Source organism: Scomber scombrus, chromosome 17, assembly GCF_963691925.1.
Source record: "Scomber scombrus chromosome 17, fScoSco1.1, whole genome shotgun sequence".
Taxonomy (NCBI): domain Eukaryota; kingdom Metazoa; phylum Chordata; class Actinopteri; order Scombriformes; family Scombridae; genus Scomber; species Scomber scombrus.
The window spans coordinates 8,547,675-8,562,301 of NC_084986.1; the positions used below are offsets into that span (position 1 = coordinate 8,547,675).

At 40.6% G+C, this 14,627-nt stretch overlaps 1 protein-coding gene across 1 annotated transcript in view; it reads right to left on the reverse strand.

Moving 5' to 3' along the window:
• The window catches only part of LOC133997669 (neurexin-3b), a 213,846-nt gene that overhangs the window by 23,994 nt on the left and 175,225 nt on the right, over positions 1 to 14,627 (reverse strand). Inside the window, exon 14 of the mRNA XM_062437349.1 lies at positions 6,665 to 6,975. Coding sequence (XP_062293333.1) covers positions 6,665 to 6,975 — 311 coding nt within the window. The remainder of the gene's footprint in view (positions 1 to 6,664; positions 6,976 to 14,627) is intronic.

The following is a 14,627-nucleotide window of genomic DNA, read 5'->3' on the forward strand; positions in this document are numbered from 1 at the left end:
ACGCTGACTAATGATAAGTTAAGTCACGTAGTGTGTACACAGGTTACTTGCTATTCATTCTATGAGGACACCAGTCTGACTGTCTGCACAAAGCACAGCATATCTCCACCTGACCTTGGTTACCAAAGGAGACAGCCAGCCTTATCAAGACTGCTACATATCCCAGCCAACTTCAGTACACAAAGAGATGAACCGCTCTGAAAGAGACAGGTCATGACCTACTGCTCCCAGGATAGAACAATGATCAGTGAATGACCATGGAGAATACTAATATCCCTCCTACAACTAGTATAATTATAAAAAAGAGGGTGATGCAGAATCAAAAAAGCCGATACAGTTTTTAAACAGGAAAAGTTCCTAAGTCTGATCTAAAGTAACTTACTAGGAGCTGAAGAAAAAAATAAATGCTGGCAATAGAAGATTAACTGTTATAATAGTTTTGTTCCCAGATCCGTTGTGGTGGAAAAAAAGTTAATTAAACACCACCAAGAGTGTGGGATCTCACAGCAAGCTCGCAACTTTTTAAAATGGCTTGGCACAGGATTTAATACTGACTGTTCCACTTTGATAATCCATGTAAGTCTACTGGCATGTGCTTGGGGGTAGATGACATCTGTAAACGAAGGAAGAGGAATCTGGATTTGAGATGTAAGGCCATGAATAATATTTGGGGTGTTTTTTTTTTTAATCCGCAATTGTTCAAAGAGATATGCTGTATAATTAAAAGTCATTTAAATTTTCTTGACTAAAATGATCTTTGAGTTAATTGCTTATATTCGTTTGCAGAGTTGAAAGTGGAATTCATCAACAGTATCTGTGTTTTTAGGCTGGCGGAGCCACTTTTGTTGTTTTAGTTGGAAGTTTTAGTTTTTTTCATTGGACATGTGTATCATGTTATAACCACTAAGCCATCACTGGAGGCAACACAGCATGAGGGGAGCCTGTGTACCACCTAGCGCATGTGCTGATGTCCTGCCAGTCAGCTCAGAAACAAACTGCCCTGTGTGTGTGTGTAACTGATGTGTGTTGTTTGCTTGCCCCTTGGTGTGTGAGTGCCCCGCCGTGACAGTGGCGGCTGACAAGACAGCAGGTTTACACATACACAAGCATTCCCGGAAGAGCTATATAAGCTGTGTTGTGAGGCATGGGGGACATCCATTACAAAAACCCCCGTGGTTCAAAACCCCTGGAGCTAGCTGCTAGTTCTCACACACTGAGAGACAAACTGTCCTAAACACACGCACGCACACACACACACACACACACACACACACACACACACACACACACACACACACACACACACACACACACACACACACACACACACACACACACAAACACACACACACACACACACACACACACACACACACACACACACACACACACACACACACACACACACACACACACACACACACACACAGTCATGAAATTGCAAACATCTACAAACACATTCAGACAAAGAAGTCTAATAGAAATAGCTCTATGTACATATTCTCTTGCACACCAAGTGACATGAAAAATTCATAAAGAGAATCGCAACCAAACGTTGCATACACACTCCGGCAACAGACAAGACAGACAATCCATGTCAGAGCTGGAATGAGTTTGCCATGTTGATGGTAGGGGGGAGCTAGTCAGCATCACACATTCAAAGTCCTCTGATATTCTGACAATGAGAGAGGATGTGGCAGCAACAGCGCTGACTGCTTTTTAAGTGTGTGCGTGTGTATGTGTGTGAACGGTAGCTTAATTTGGTTGTGCGCCTATGCAGATTTGCGAGACAGAGATTAAGAGATCCTTGTACAAACTGTGTGCAGGCGCGTGTGTGCATGTGTGTGTGTTTCTATCCCTTTAATGAGCCACACACACCAGCAGGGTCTCCATCAGTCCGCTGTCTCCTAATTGGACCTACCGAGCAACTAGCGGACCTCCAGCATTCATCTCCCACAATTCACTGGGAGCGCACAGCCGGGGTGCCTATCAGAGCAGCCAGACAGAGGGGTACAGAGAGGGAAACTGACAAAGAAGAAAAAAGGAAGGGAAGGAATTAAGAACAAAAGCATGCTGAAGAAAACCTGCCTATTAGTTTGACCTTTACACAGTTTGCGGCAGGTCTGGGCAGGGATTTGCGATTGAAGGTGATCACAGAGACTAACTGAAAAGAAAAGAAGACTGGCAGCAGGTGAGGAAGTGAAGAGGATCAATTTACTGTAAACACACTTGTGCGCACACACAAAAGCAGATGAACACACTCATCAAACATCATCTGGCAGACTACCACGTAGAGACACGCAGGATGCTGCACAGCACCTTTCTCTACCTCTTGAAGAGAAAATAAATCAGAGATTATCATACATCCCCAGGTGTTAAGCAACAACCCTGATGTACTTTAGATAGACAGTGTAAAAGACGCAAGTTGAAGAGAACAGTGAGGAAATAAAAACATGTAGGGGGGGCATATTGGTAGCTTAGTGTGCAAAACCTTATCTTGCCACAGTGTGACCTTTGCTGTATGTTGCTTTTGTCTCTCTAAACTTTCCTGAAACTCCCCACTGCTTACTATCTAGCAAAACACCTTGAAAATAATCTGAAAATACAGAAATCACCCTGTGTCAAGGAACTTTGACGTAATATTATTGTGCATTATTGTGCACATTGGAAATGTGCATCAAAGCGCATTGATGTGGCATTATTTCCAGCTTCTCAGCACAAAAAAAGCCCAATTAAACCACAAACAATTTACCTCTCATTTTCCCGTCTCCTGAGCACCAGGCCAGTTGAAGATGATGGACGCGAGCAATTTCTTTAACACGGCAAGCATGCAAATCACTTTCAGTGTCTCTCCCTCAGCTGTTTCCCCCCACAGTACTCTAGATTGCAGCCCCCCTTCCTAATTGTTCCCAAACATCTCAGGCCAGCAGCGCAAGTTAATTGAGAACGAGAGACGTTGATCTCACGTGATAGAGAGCCTTGCATAAATGAGTATTCCCAAAATGACTATCCACATAAAACCAGTGAGCATAAAATCCAGTCTTTGGTTCAACCAGAGCCCTGAAGAAACTAACCGCTTATGTAGTCACCTAACAAGGTATACCTGCTTAAGTTTATTGGGATTTACTGAAGGCCACTAAACATGACCATGAACTAAAATCATCTTGTACCTGGACTGAAAATCAACAGGACTAAAGAGCAAAATGGGGTTTGAAAAATCCCAAACAAGAAAGGAGACTTCAGGTGTTATTTTGACAGTATCTTGAAATTGTAATAATATACCATGAATCCCAATTTTTTAAGTAGTGTAAATATTGACAGTGCCCTCTACTTTGCTTCACTGAGGTTCAGAATACTTTGGGACAGTTGGAAAACATTTTAAATGTGCTTGACAATTAAAATCAAACAACATGTCTGCAGGCATAACTTCTATTGTCAGTGTCACTGTGACTTCTAGGTTTAAGAGACAGTTTGATATGATCACAGACATCACAGCAGCTTAAACTGTGACAGAATTGCAGTGAATTGTTCCCTTTTCCTGCTTCATCTGCCAGTGCATATTTCATTATGTGTTGTGTGATAATTGTCATGCCATTTCAATTTCAACACAAATCACTTGTGAGCACTAGAGCTCATAAAAAAACAGATCCAGTGTCAAAACAAGTGCCTTGATAGAAGCAGGCAGGGTCCATATGAGCTTAAATTAAACAGGTTTATAACTGCAAAATATTTATTCCATTATTGTCGTTTGTTTATACATATATACTGATGATTGCATTATTCCTTCTCTAAACCTTATTTACTTGTCTTGCCAGGTCAACAATGAACTAATTATTATTTGTGATGATGGAATAGTCATTTTGTGCAAAACATTTTAAAAGCTGATCTGAAGCTTATATGAGGCTTATGAGTTAGTCATATCACTTGAATATGTGCCACATTTACAGTATGTTTAGTATCAAATTCCCTCTTTGTGCTTCCCCGTTGAGCTGCAGTGGAAGTTTAGTAACAAAAAGCGGGAACATTTTTGACCTGTTCTTTAACTGGACTGGAATTGTTGTGCTGCATAAAACCCTACAGTTTTAATTCATTTGTGTACATTTCCTGTCTTACAATAGTCTTGATTTGTACTCCAAACTTCCCATTACCATATTGTCACCCACTTTCCCGAAGTTATCAAACTAGCTTACCTGTGTTTTTCAAAAGCTGTAGTTTTTAATAATTACAACTACAAATGATCAACGACTTTATCTTAATATACCACAATGAAAGTGGCTCATCAATTTAAATTGATTTTTACCAAAATGTTATGTTCCCACGCATCCAAAAGTTGTTGAGTTTTGTTTTACCAGAAGACAGAGTCTATAATTTATTCATCTGGTCTATTTTCTTGCAATGACAAAAGCTCAAGATATACATAGTGTTAAGAAATTAGGGATAAAAGACAAGTAAACATGTAGAGAATGAATACAATTCTGATCTAATTTTTACTTTTAAAAAGAATATTTAAAACATCATGACTGACTTAACTTCCATTGGACCTCCTGACCCACAGAGTGGCAATGAAACAAAGTGTCAGAGAGCGAGAGAGGGAAAGAAAAACGAAAAGTGTCTGTCGTGCCGGTACATCCCTGCGGAGCTATCATTAATTAAGCGTGAGATTGGTTCTCTCCACTTCCCACCCCTGTCTTTCATTCTGCTGATCCTGACACGTTGAGGGATTCGCCACTTCTCACCAAAATAAAAATAAAAGCTAGTGTTGGTGAGATGTACCAAAAATAAATGTGCGAGAAGACACCAAAACCCACATATTTTAGTCGACATGTAGACACACACATACACAGACCACTAATACTACTGCACACACACTTAAGTCCAGCACTGTGTCAGATGCCTATAGCTCTCTTTCAGCACGGCAGTACATCACTAATGATAGCTCAACTCCCTCAACTCCCCTATACTACCCTGAGGGGTGGAGAAATCTGCCAAACTGGTACAGGTCCTCTCCTTACCTCTCACACCACGGTATTTGACAGCCAACTAGGGAACTGTAAAATTAAAGGCCTTGGCAAATGAAATTCTGTGACACAGCGGCGTGAATCAAAGCTGACACAGCCATGGGAGCTTGTGGAAGAAGAATGAACAAGGCGTGCCCTCAGAAGGAATACAAAAGTAAAGTGAAAAGCCAGTGAGGGCAAAAAACTTCATTTTTTATTGTTAAGTTACCAAAGTGCATCATCTGGCTAACAGCCGCATCCAGGTTATTGACATAAGAGGTATCGCTTCATCATTTCACCTTGAAAAGGAGAGTGCTCGCTATAAAAGCTCTTTCATAGCACACAGAACTTTATTGACTTCCTTTGATATTAATAGCCTACGACACAAAACGCCATTTTTCCCAATGATTCTACTTTTTTTTGCCTTATCTGATGTGACCTTGTTGATGGTGCCAGAGACAGCGGAGTAATGCATCTCAGCTCAGTCTTCATCATCACACATTACTGATGCCACACAGGCAGAATGGATACAGACTGCTTTGCTTTTGACCTGGAAGTTCATACCCCACATATGGAGGGTTTACACCGGGTCTCTCTATGTCAATTCTGTCTAAATCACAGGGTATTTAGAGGCTTTCTAAGAGCTCTGACTTTGGCATCCCCACACTTGCAGTGATAGAGACACACAAGTGTCAGCAGTGACATGAAGGACCATCATCACAGCACGTCAGACAATCTATTGTTGAGCAGAAGAGGCTGATAACAGTTGTCCCTGTCTGTCGTCGACCGGCCAACCTCTCCCCCAACCCTGTCTCACCCCTGAGGGAGAGTTATTGCTTTAATATGAACAACGAATGGTTCAATTTGTCCTCTGGGTGTCAAAGGACTGCTCGGCGTGATTACTTTCTTGGCACGGTGGTGACATTCATTGGCTTGGACTCGCGACGTATTGGAGAAAGGCCTCTGTTAGGCCAGATCAGGTGAGTGACAGATAGAGATGAAGAGAGAGAGAGAGACAGAGAAAAAGATAGAAATGTAGAAAAATAGAGCAGTGGCAATGCCGCCTTTGCACACTTCAATGAACAGCAGCACTTCAATCCTCGATAGAATGAGAAATACAGTATCCTGACCTTGACTGATCAAGCAAGGAAAAAGGCAGCTTGGCTACAATCCACCCAAGCCGTTATGGGAAAGTCACCAAAAAACCATAAAACACTGGAGGAGGACTTTCGTTTTCTGACGATTCACTTTGTCATATCTTTATACGTGATTATCAAGAAAGAACATTCGGCCCACAGACTCAGGCTTTTACACAGCTAGGACAATCGATATACAGACACATAACAAGACATGTTTTTTGTATTGATTAAACAAACGAGAGTCAGACTAACTGTCTGTTTCTGTGGTTTCCAGTCTATATGCTAAACTAAGCTATTGGCTGTTGCCTCCAGCTAAATATTTACCTGTACAAACATGAGAATGGTAACATTACTCCTCACTAAAAGTGAAGAAGCGCCATTTCCCAAAATGCATTCCCAAACTATTCCTTTAAAATACCTTGTTAACTCACATTTCTACAAACTGGACTTCACAGGATTAGACATTTACTTCAGCTTCAAACTCATTCCTCTTTATCTCTCCTTGACTCCCATCAGCCACTGCCTTACCTGAATGGTAGGTGGTGAGCGCTGCTTGCGAGTGGTCGTGGTGGACAAGGTGGTCGTGGTCTCGATAAAGGTGGTGGACATCTCCGGTGGCACTGAGGTGGTGGTGCGTGCAGCACCTCTGCTGACTGGCACATCGCCCACCAGCCTCACGCTGCCGTTCACTTTGATGTTGGCGTGGCCTTCGGCGGCCATGTTGAGGACTTTGAGGCCGTTGTAGTAAAGGCCGGAGAGCTGGCCTTGGTAGGGCCGCTTCCGGTCATTTCCACCGATGGAGATAGTAGCCTGGGTGTTGAAGATTGTCAGCTGCCGGCCTGGTGCAGGAGGGAGGGAATTGTTTATGCACATGTTTCTGATGGAAGAATCTGATGTAATAAACAGCTAAAGCTCATAAAAAAGATCTAAATTGGGACATTTGCCACGTTTATTAAGTACTACACTATCACTGCAGCCTATGGGCAGTGATGGAAGACTACAGTAGCTCAATATGTGTGGAAAAACTTTAGATATCACATTACTGCTTGATTAAAAGAGTGCGAATGGAGTTTCAATACTTAAACCTTGTGATGCAACATGCTTTTACAATGAAAACAGTAGCTTATCATTTCTGAACAACCCCACCTCTCTGCTTATTTGAAATGACTGCAGCTATAGGCATTGCTATCTACAGTAGGAAGACTTTTCCCTTTGATATACATGAAAAAGAACCCCTGAAAGAGACTGCTAATGCTGAAAACAACAGACAGTATGCAGCTATAGCAGCCTAATCATAAAGAAGTGAACACATGCAGGTGTTTAAAAAAAAAAGAAAAAAAGAAAAAACAACTCGAAAAATAAGCTGGAACATGTTCCACAGGCACACTTAATATTCTCTGGACAAAACAATAGACTCATGCTGTAAAGTGATTAATAAATATGTATACAAGCTTCGGCATATTATGATAAAGTATGAGCAATACACACGCACTGCATGTCATGGTGAATTTCATTAGGATAAGCGTACATATCATTGTCAAAACACACGGCTCATGCATTAATTATGAAATGAAAATACACAAAACTTTCACAATACAGGAATCATAATTGAAAATCTAATTTGTATATTTCCCAGACACATAACACTGCAAGCTTGTTATATTTGAGGCATTTGCACAATTATAATACATAATACATTGGGCATGGAATGACAGGGACAGGACGTTCATATCACAGAAGCGAAAATGAAATAGCGCATGTGGAGTCATGCATGCAGCAGTAATGGGATTTTTCAGACCTGTTTGTGTTTTAGCGATTGTTAAAGGGACTTTATAATCAGGTTAAGATGTTTATGTGCAGTGACTTTACACTTTAAATGCAGTTTATAATGATATTATGTTCAGGAAATTTATTATGCATCAAAAATAAGGAGGGGGAGATTTCTTCTCGACTCCCACAAATGTTTTAAACATAAACGAGGTGCTGCCTTGATAATCTCAGTACGCTGATTGAAAAGCACAGCTCTATCAGGGCACAGTGCACCTTGGCAGGCTCAATGTGACGCTTTGCTGTCAAAAAGGCTCCAATTAGCTCTCCATCATAAAACAAGTGAGGATTTTATCGTGTGTGATGTGTATAACTACAATCAGATAAATTACAGCAGGGAAAAGCACCTGCTGTTTGGAAAGTTTTCAGGGGGATATGCCCACTGATTAGTTTGTTCTCAAACATTGCAGAGGATTTGAGTGAAGGGAGCTAATTCTCCTCTCAAAACAATCGGCCTACTGTTACAGCATAGATAATGCCTTCTCCTAGTCCATTTGTGAAAAAAAGATTAGGAGTACTCGATACTTAAAATCTTATTGTGGCACTGTTTATAAAATCTCTTTTCACAGTCCCTTTAACTGGACACCATGATTCAACAAAATTTAAAAAGATGAAGATGACAAAACAGGGATGAGAACTGAAAAAAAAGAAAGAAAAATAAAGGAAAGAATAAAAACTAACAAAAAAACCTGCCTCGTTTTACTTGTTTTTTAAAGGGTTTAAGGGATGGTTATTCATTCTCAGAGGTTGAAAGGGAACAAGCCGATGAAATAACAGAAAATAAAAGATAAACATTATAGAAGTTTGATAAAGATTTACCTTTCTCCTGAAGCCAATCTTCTACTGGCCGGGTATATTTGAACGGGATTTTCTTATTTGCCATTTGATAGCGCTCAATGTCGCTGTTGCCTTTAAAGTTTGAAAGTTTAACAAACAGCTTGAAACAGTTGGCAACAGCAACAGACATCACACATTTATACAGTGGTTTATAATGAGTTTTATCTTTGTTTAGGGATATTTATAAAAGCTTTATGATGATTGTTTTTCAAGTAGCTTTAGTTTAATTGTTTAAAATCATATTTATATAGCACACTCCACATCAAAATCTAACAAATATCCATGGATTAAAAGCACAAGACATATCCATAGCAGTCATGGAAAAGACAAACTGCATCAATAACCTGCAAGAATAGGTTATATGTTTGGAAAACACAGAAAATACATCACAGTTTGCATAACAAGTCCTGTAATACATTCATCATATTGCATAATCAAGACCAAAGGAGGGATATCAAGTGGTTAAAAAGGTAGACCATGCATTAACTGCCTTTCTCTGAAGCAAACTGGAGGTAATTTATGTGCACTAATTCTCCCACTGGACACCACCTGCTTTTACATTTCAAGGGCCAAGAAATGATTCGGTTTAGTAGCTCACTTGGAGGGAAAGAGCTGTGAAGCAGGTTTGCGAGGAGAGGTGTGGGGGCGGGGAGGGCATTAAAGGAGGAAGTAGTAATTTGAAGTACTGCAGACCTATTGGGAGGGAAGTCCCACATTGACACAAATTTGAAAAGGACAATGCATACAAATGAGATCATTACTGACATGGCAGGCGGCCTTTTGGGTAAAAAAGCCTCCGCATTCCCCTCTTCTGAGACCGCGGCTAACGTGTTGCAGGTATATGGGAATTAAAGATAATAGGCCGCCTTTTACAGGGAATGTTGTGTGGCATGATACGATTACTTGTTATGTATGCGCCAGGATGCAATACTTTGTCTGACAATCATAGAGGCATTCCCTCTGAAAGGCACTTGCAAGTCTGTCAACACAGAGAATTGAAATGTACAGCTCTGTCTTCAAAATCTTTGACAAAAGAGTGTAAAGCCTGTATAAGAATTATGAATGGCAACATGATGTAACTCAGTACCCAGGTGGGAAGGTGTTTGGAAAACAAGAACTAGCACACGATTGTTTAGAAAAGCTGAAAGGGCAAAGATGCATAAGTTTGGATGCTGGATTTCTTCCAGGTGATTGATCTTTGGCAACATCATGTGCACACACAACTACGACGATCCAGCTGACTGAGGGTGTGACCGTTGTGTTGCTACTCATAATTGCTTTGGAGTTGAATTTCATGTCCGTTGTAGTATTTTGGCTTAGATTCTTACTGCACACCTCATTTCGAGTTACACTGTTCTCACCTTGTGATTACAACTGTACAAAAGGAGGGAAGGCACCATAAATAGAAGAAACTATATACTGTATGTTCCAAAGCACTTAGCTAACTCTTTAGAGTGTCTCAATTTTCTTTTCCTCTCTTAATTCTTGATCTTTCTATCATTCCTTTCTACTTTTCATATTCAGAGAAAAGGGAGCCAAGTGTTCAGTTTACAGCCAGCTGGGCAGGAGTGCGGATATGGCTGCAAGGGAGCTCAAGGAGCTAAAGGACCCTGTCTGCAGCGTGCCAGCAGGTTAATCAGCTACTAGCAGGACTCCCTCCCCATTCCTTTGATCTCAAGCAGGTTTCGGGTGGCAGCCAAATACACTCTCCTCTGAACAAGGGCCACAGAGGGAGGCATGATGGTCGTATGTGAAACCAGGAGGCAGACAGAACATTTACAAGTTTGGGTGAGTAGGTTAAAGGAAGGGGTGGAAAGGTGCAGAGAGGGGGCGAATTCACTGTCGAAGAACTGTCACTGCAATTTCTTCAGCTTCTTTCTAGTTTATGCCTTCTGCTGAATATCTCAAAGCCAACAGATTCTGTTATTTAGCCAAAATGAAAATACGCCTGAAACGGAGAGACAGGGGTATAAGCTTGCTGTGCATTGCTAATGGCATGATCTCAGGTATAGCTCTAACATTGTTCTAGGTGATTAATGAGGTGACAGTCCCCCTGTAATGAATACACAACAGGCTAATTGTCCAACTAATGAGAAAAAACTCAAAGTTGATATTCAATTTCTAAAGGTGACTCTAAAATGGATGACCTTGCCAATAAAAGCACTATTGTTTATTATAAAACCACTCTGCCTTTAAGCCAAGACAGATATTTTCTCAAATTTTTCATCAATCTTTCAGTATTCAGTAAAGACGAAAGTGCAATTTAGCACCATTATGGACTTGATGTTTTGTCACTGTCACAGTGCAGATTGCACATTTTAGTGCCGCCTAAAATCCACATTAAAGTTTCTGGGTCACACACATTGTTCAACCTAGATCCCTATATTATTATTACATTTTAAAAATGTGTTGATATATACACTTTGTTTGTTACTGTTGCTTTCTATCACAGCCTTCTCAATCTTAAATACAGACAATCAAATTTCCCTTTCCTTGATATTTTGCCAACAAAAACAAAAAACAAGAATTAAGTCAAACCCATGTAAAATCACACAAATGTTGTCTCAAAAGTCCTATGAAATTGCATCATGACCTTAAGTAATTCAATTCTTGCTGAAACAGGTTGTTGGGGTGAGACTATGAAACTTACAAAATATGGAATAACACACTCTACTTACAAATGAAACGCTTAATTCATAAGCAATTAAATGCACTTCTTCTTGTTATCTGTTATAGTCTTACTTAATTTGGTATGCCCAGTAAATAATGGTGGCTATATCAGTGTGTGTAACTAACTACCATGTGTTGGCATTACTTATTGGGGGATGTGTACTGGACTTTTTAATGGATATGTTTATGTTGTATATATTAATTAAATATATACTTAGGGTGCTGTTTTAACATCTGAGACCAAGGGCAACAGATTAAAGTTAGCCCCAAGATAACTCTGGCTTATTTGTTTTTTTTCCTGGTGAATAATGAACATTAAGTTTGATCAAATTAACTAATAAATTAAAAAAACAACAACAACACACATTTACCATCTTTATGTCTATTCCTTGTGCTACAGTTACACAGTGTTTAACACTAACCCCTTATTTCTACTTATTGCCAGAGTTGCTGATGTTGAGCAGAAGCTACATGAGATTACTTCAAGTGTGTCCAATTAACTATCAGTTAATTAAGGCAGTTTAATTTGATAGTGCTGGCAGAAAGGTGGAACTAAAAAAAGAGATGACTTAATTGGTTTTACTTAGTAGTTACAACTAATAGTGCAGTATGAGGTCACCGATGTTAAGACACTCTTTTCTGTGGGTGACATTTTTAGGATCATGTTATGCCTTTAATTGAGAGACATAGTGAAGAAACAAAAGGCACCTGGCCAGATGTGAACCATGAACATAGCGGATCATGGTCGGCCTCTTAACTCCAAGGCTCCAGGAGCTTATTCATACTATAAATGTAGATGAGCTGGCCATCACACTAAAAATACTGCAAGTTTATCCACATATTTCTGCTCACTCAGAAAATGTGTGTACTATCTATGTGTACAAATCATTTCTGGACAATTTCTTGTTTGTTCTGAAAAAGATTGTATCTCCTAATATATTCTGATGCACGTTGCACTTTTTGCAGCATACACTGGCAGAGTTGAGTGCCTGAACTGCTTAACCCTGCTTAACCCTACTTAACCCTGCAAAAGGCCAATATAACTGCATAGAATGGTATTAATATTTGTCTGTATTTGTGTGTCTATATACAGTTGGTAGCCCCTAATACATGCCATTTTTTTCCCTCCCAGCCAAAACAATGTCTAAATGTTTCCCTTTCTGTGGCAGCTATTCAGTCAACACAAACACTGGCACGGCGACAGTCATCTGCTGGTTTGTCGCCTCGTTCTATTCAGTTTGCTTGCCAGACTAATCTCACTGGGGTTCCATCACATGGCCAGTGCTGAGAGCGCATCAAAACTGTGAAAATGGCTACCGTGACAGGCTCCTGGCGTTCTCTCCATTTGGGGATGATGAGCACATTTGATATACTGTGGCCCTGTCCAAAAATCGTCATTCCACAGCTCAACTCCAGAGCTAGCTGTTGCAGCCCCTGGTTATGAATATCCTGCACCACCCACCTCCTTTCCAATCTACACTTTACTTTCATCTCTGTCTCTCCTGTCTGTCTCTCTAGCTTTTCATCTACTCAAGTTTCTTTCTATCCTCTCTTTCTCTTCAGCTATCATCTGCTCCTTCATCTGCTCCCTGCTATTCTCTCCCCCCTCTGTCTCTCACAGCACAATCAGCCCTCCTCGCTCTTCTCGGCTAAATCGGACTTCTTCAGGTACAGCCACAATTCTGATATCATTTATCTACTTTTCACTCACTCACCATTCCATTTCTCTTGATCTCTACCTATCTATCTGTCTACATGTCAGCTCTTTGTCAACTTATTCCTGTCATCTACTCCATTAAATGCATCTGTGTTCCCTCGGCGAGAGCATTTCTTTTCTATTCACCCATGCCCTTCTGTTTCTACTGCTTACTTTCTCCTCTATCCTTCCTCCATTCTCTCTGAGACGTCAGACAAAGCCAGGGAGTAAATTCATCATTTATCTGGTCACTCTGAAATTTATGGTGCTGAAAGGATGAATTAGACTGGCGACTTCTACACTCAGCTTAGTCTGAGTTCTGAGAGAGACAGAGATTGTGTCTCATATAGGTCTAATCACGTTTGGCCCCAGGGACGTGTGGGGATTTATCTTACTCCCGAGGAATTGTTTTGTCTGTATTTCAAGACAAAGATTGGCAGATATTTGGAATTGCTGCTACTCATCGTGCCTGTTTCAGGTAGTGGGAGTCATATCATTCTGTGTGTGTTCAAGTTCTGAAAATGAACACAAGGCCATTCTCGTCACGACCGAGCCTCTTGTATCCACCGCAAATGATGGAGCATGCACACACATGTGCTGTCCCCGAGGCCCAAGGAGAGTAGTTAGACCAATGGTCACTCATTTGAGACAACGCCTGAGTCTCGGCTCAGCCAGCTCTGACAAAGTGTGATGCACAATATCCGCCCTGGCTCGGTCTGGTGATTCTTTGATTCAAAGATATAAACTCACGCGAAAAGATCATGTAATCCAAAATCAAAGAATACAGGGATTCGGAGTGTTATATAAGGAAATTGGAACCCTCTCACTAAACAAAGACAAGCCCCTGCAGTAATGTGGGCTGTCACAAAAGTACACAGGATTGTAGGGGAAGATGCACAGCCCTGATGAACACTGACTGGAAAAGGATGAGAAACACTGAAAAAAAAGAAATAAAGTGAGGACAAAAAAAGAATGGAGATATAAGAGGGCACTGTTCAAGGGGAAGAATAATTAGAGAAAGGAAGAGACAAAACAGTTCAACACACAGGCACACACACAGAGAAACACATGACACATAACACACGACAAACGCAACGCCCCCACACGCGAACTGAACACACGCAAGCTGCAGGAGCCTTGTTGAAATGCTGCTGTATGGGATCAGTGTGGGTATATTGTTTTATGGAACAATAGGACTGTGGATTACAGAAGTCCTTTTCTGCATTATTTCCCAATAATGTCAGCATTAAACGGCACCATTTTTATTTTGCAAACCTGTTTTGTGGAATTCGCTATGGGCACTGCAAATCAGGTTTAACCTGGGCTGGGATCTGACGGTCATCCTTTCTCTCTCCCAATTAGTTTTGGTTGTCTGTGCTATGCACCCACAATAAAGGCAAAATAGAACATGTACAGAAAGTTAAAGGATAATTTTGTTTTATTTCAACTTTGTTCTTATTT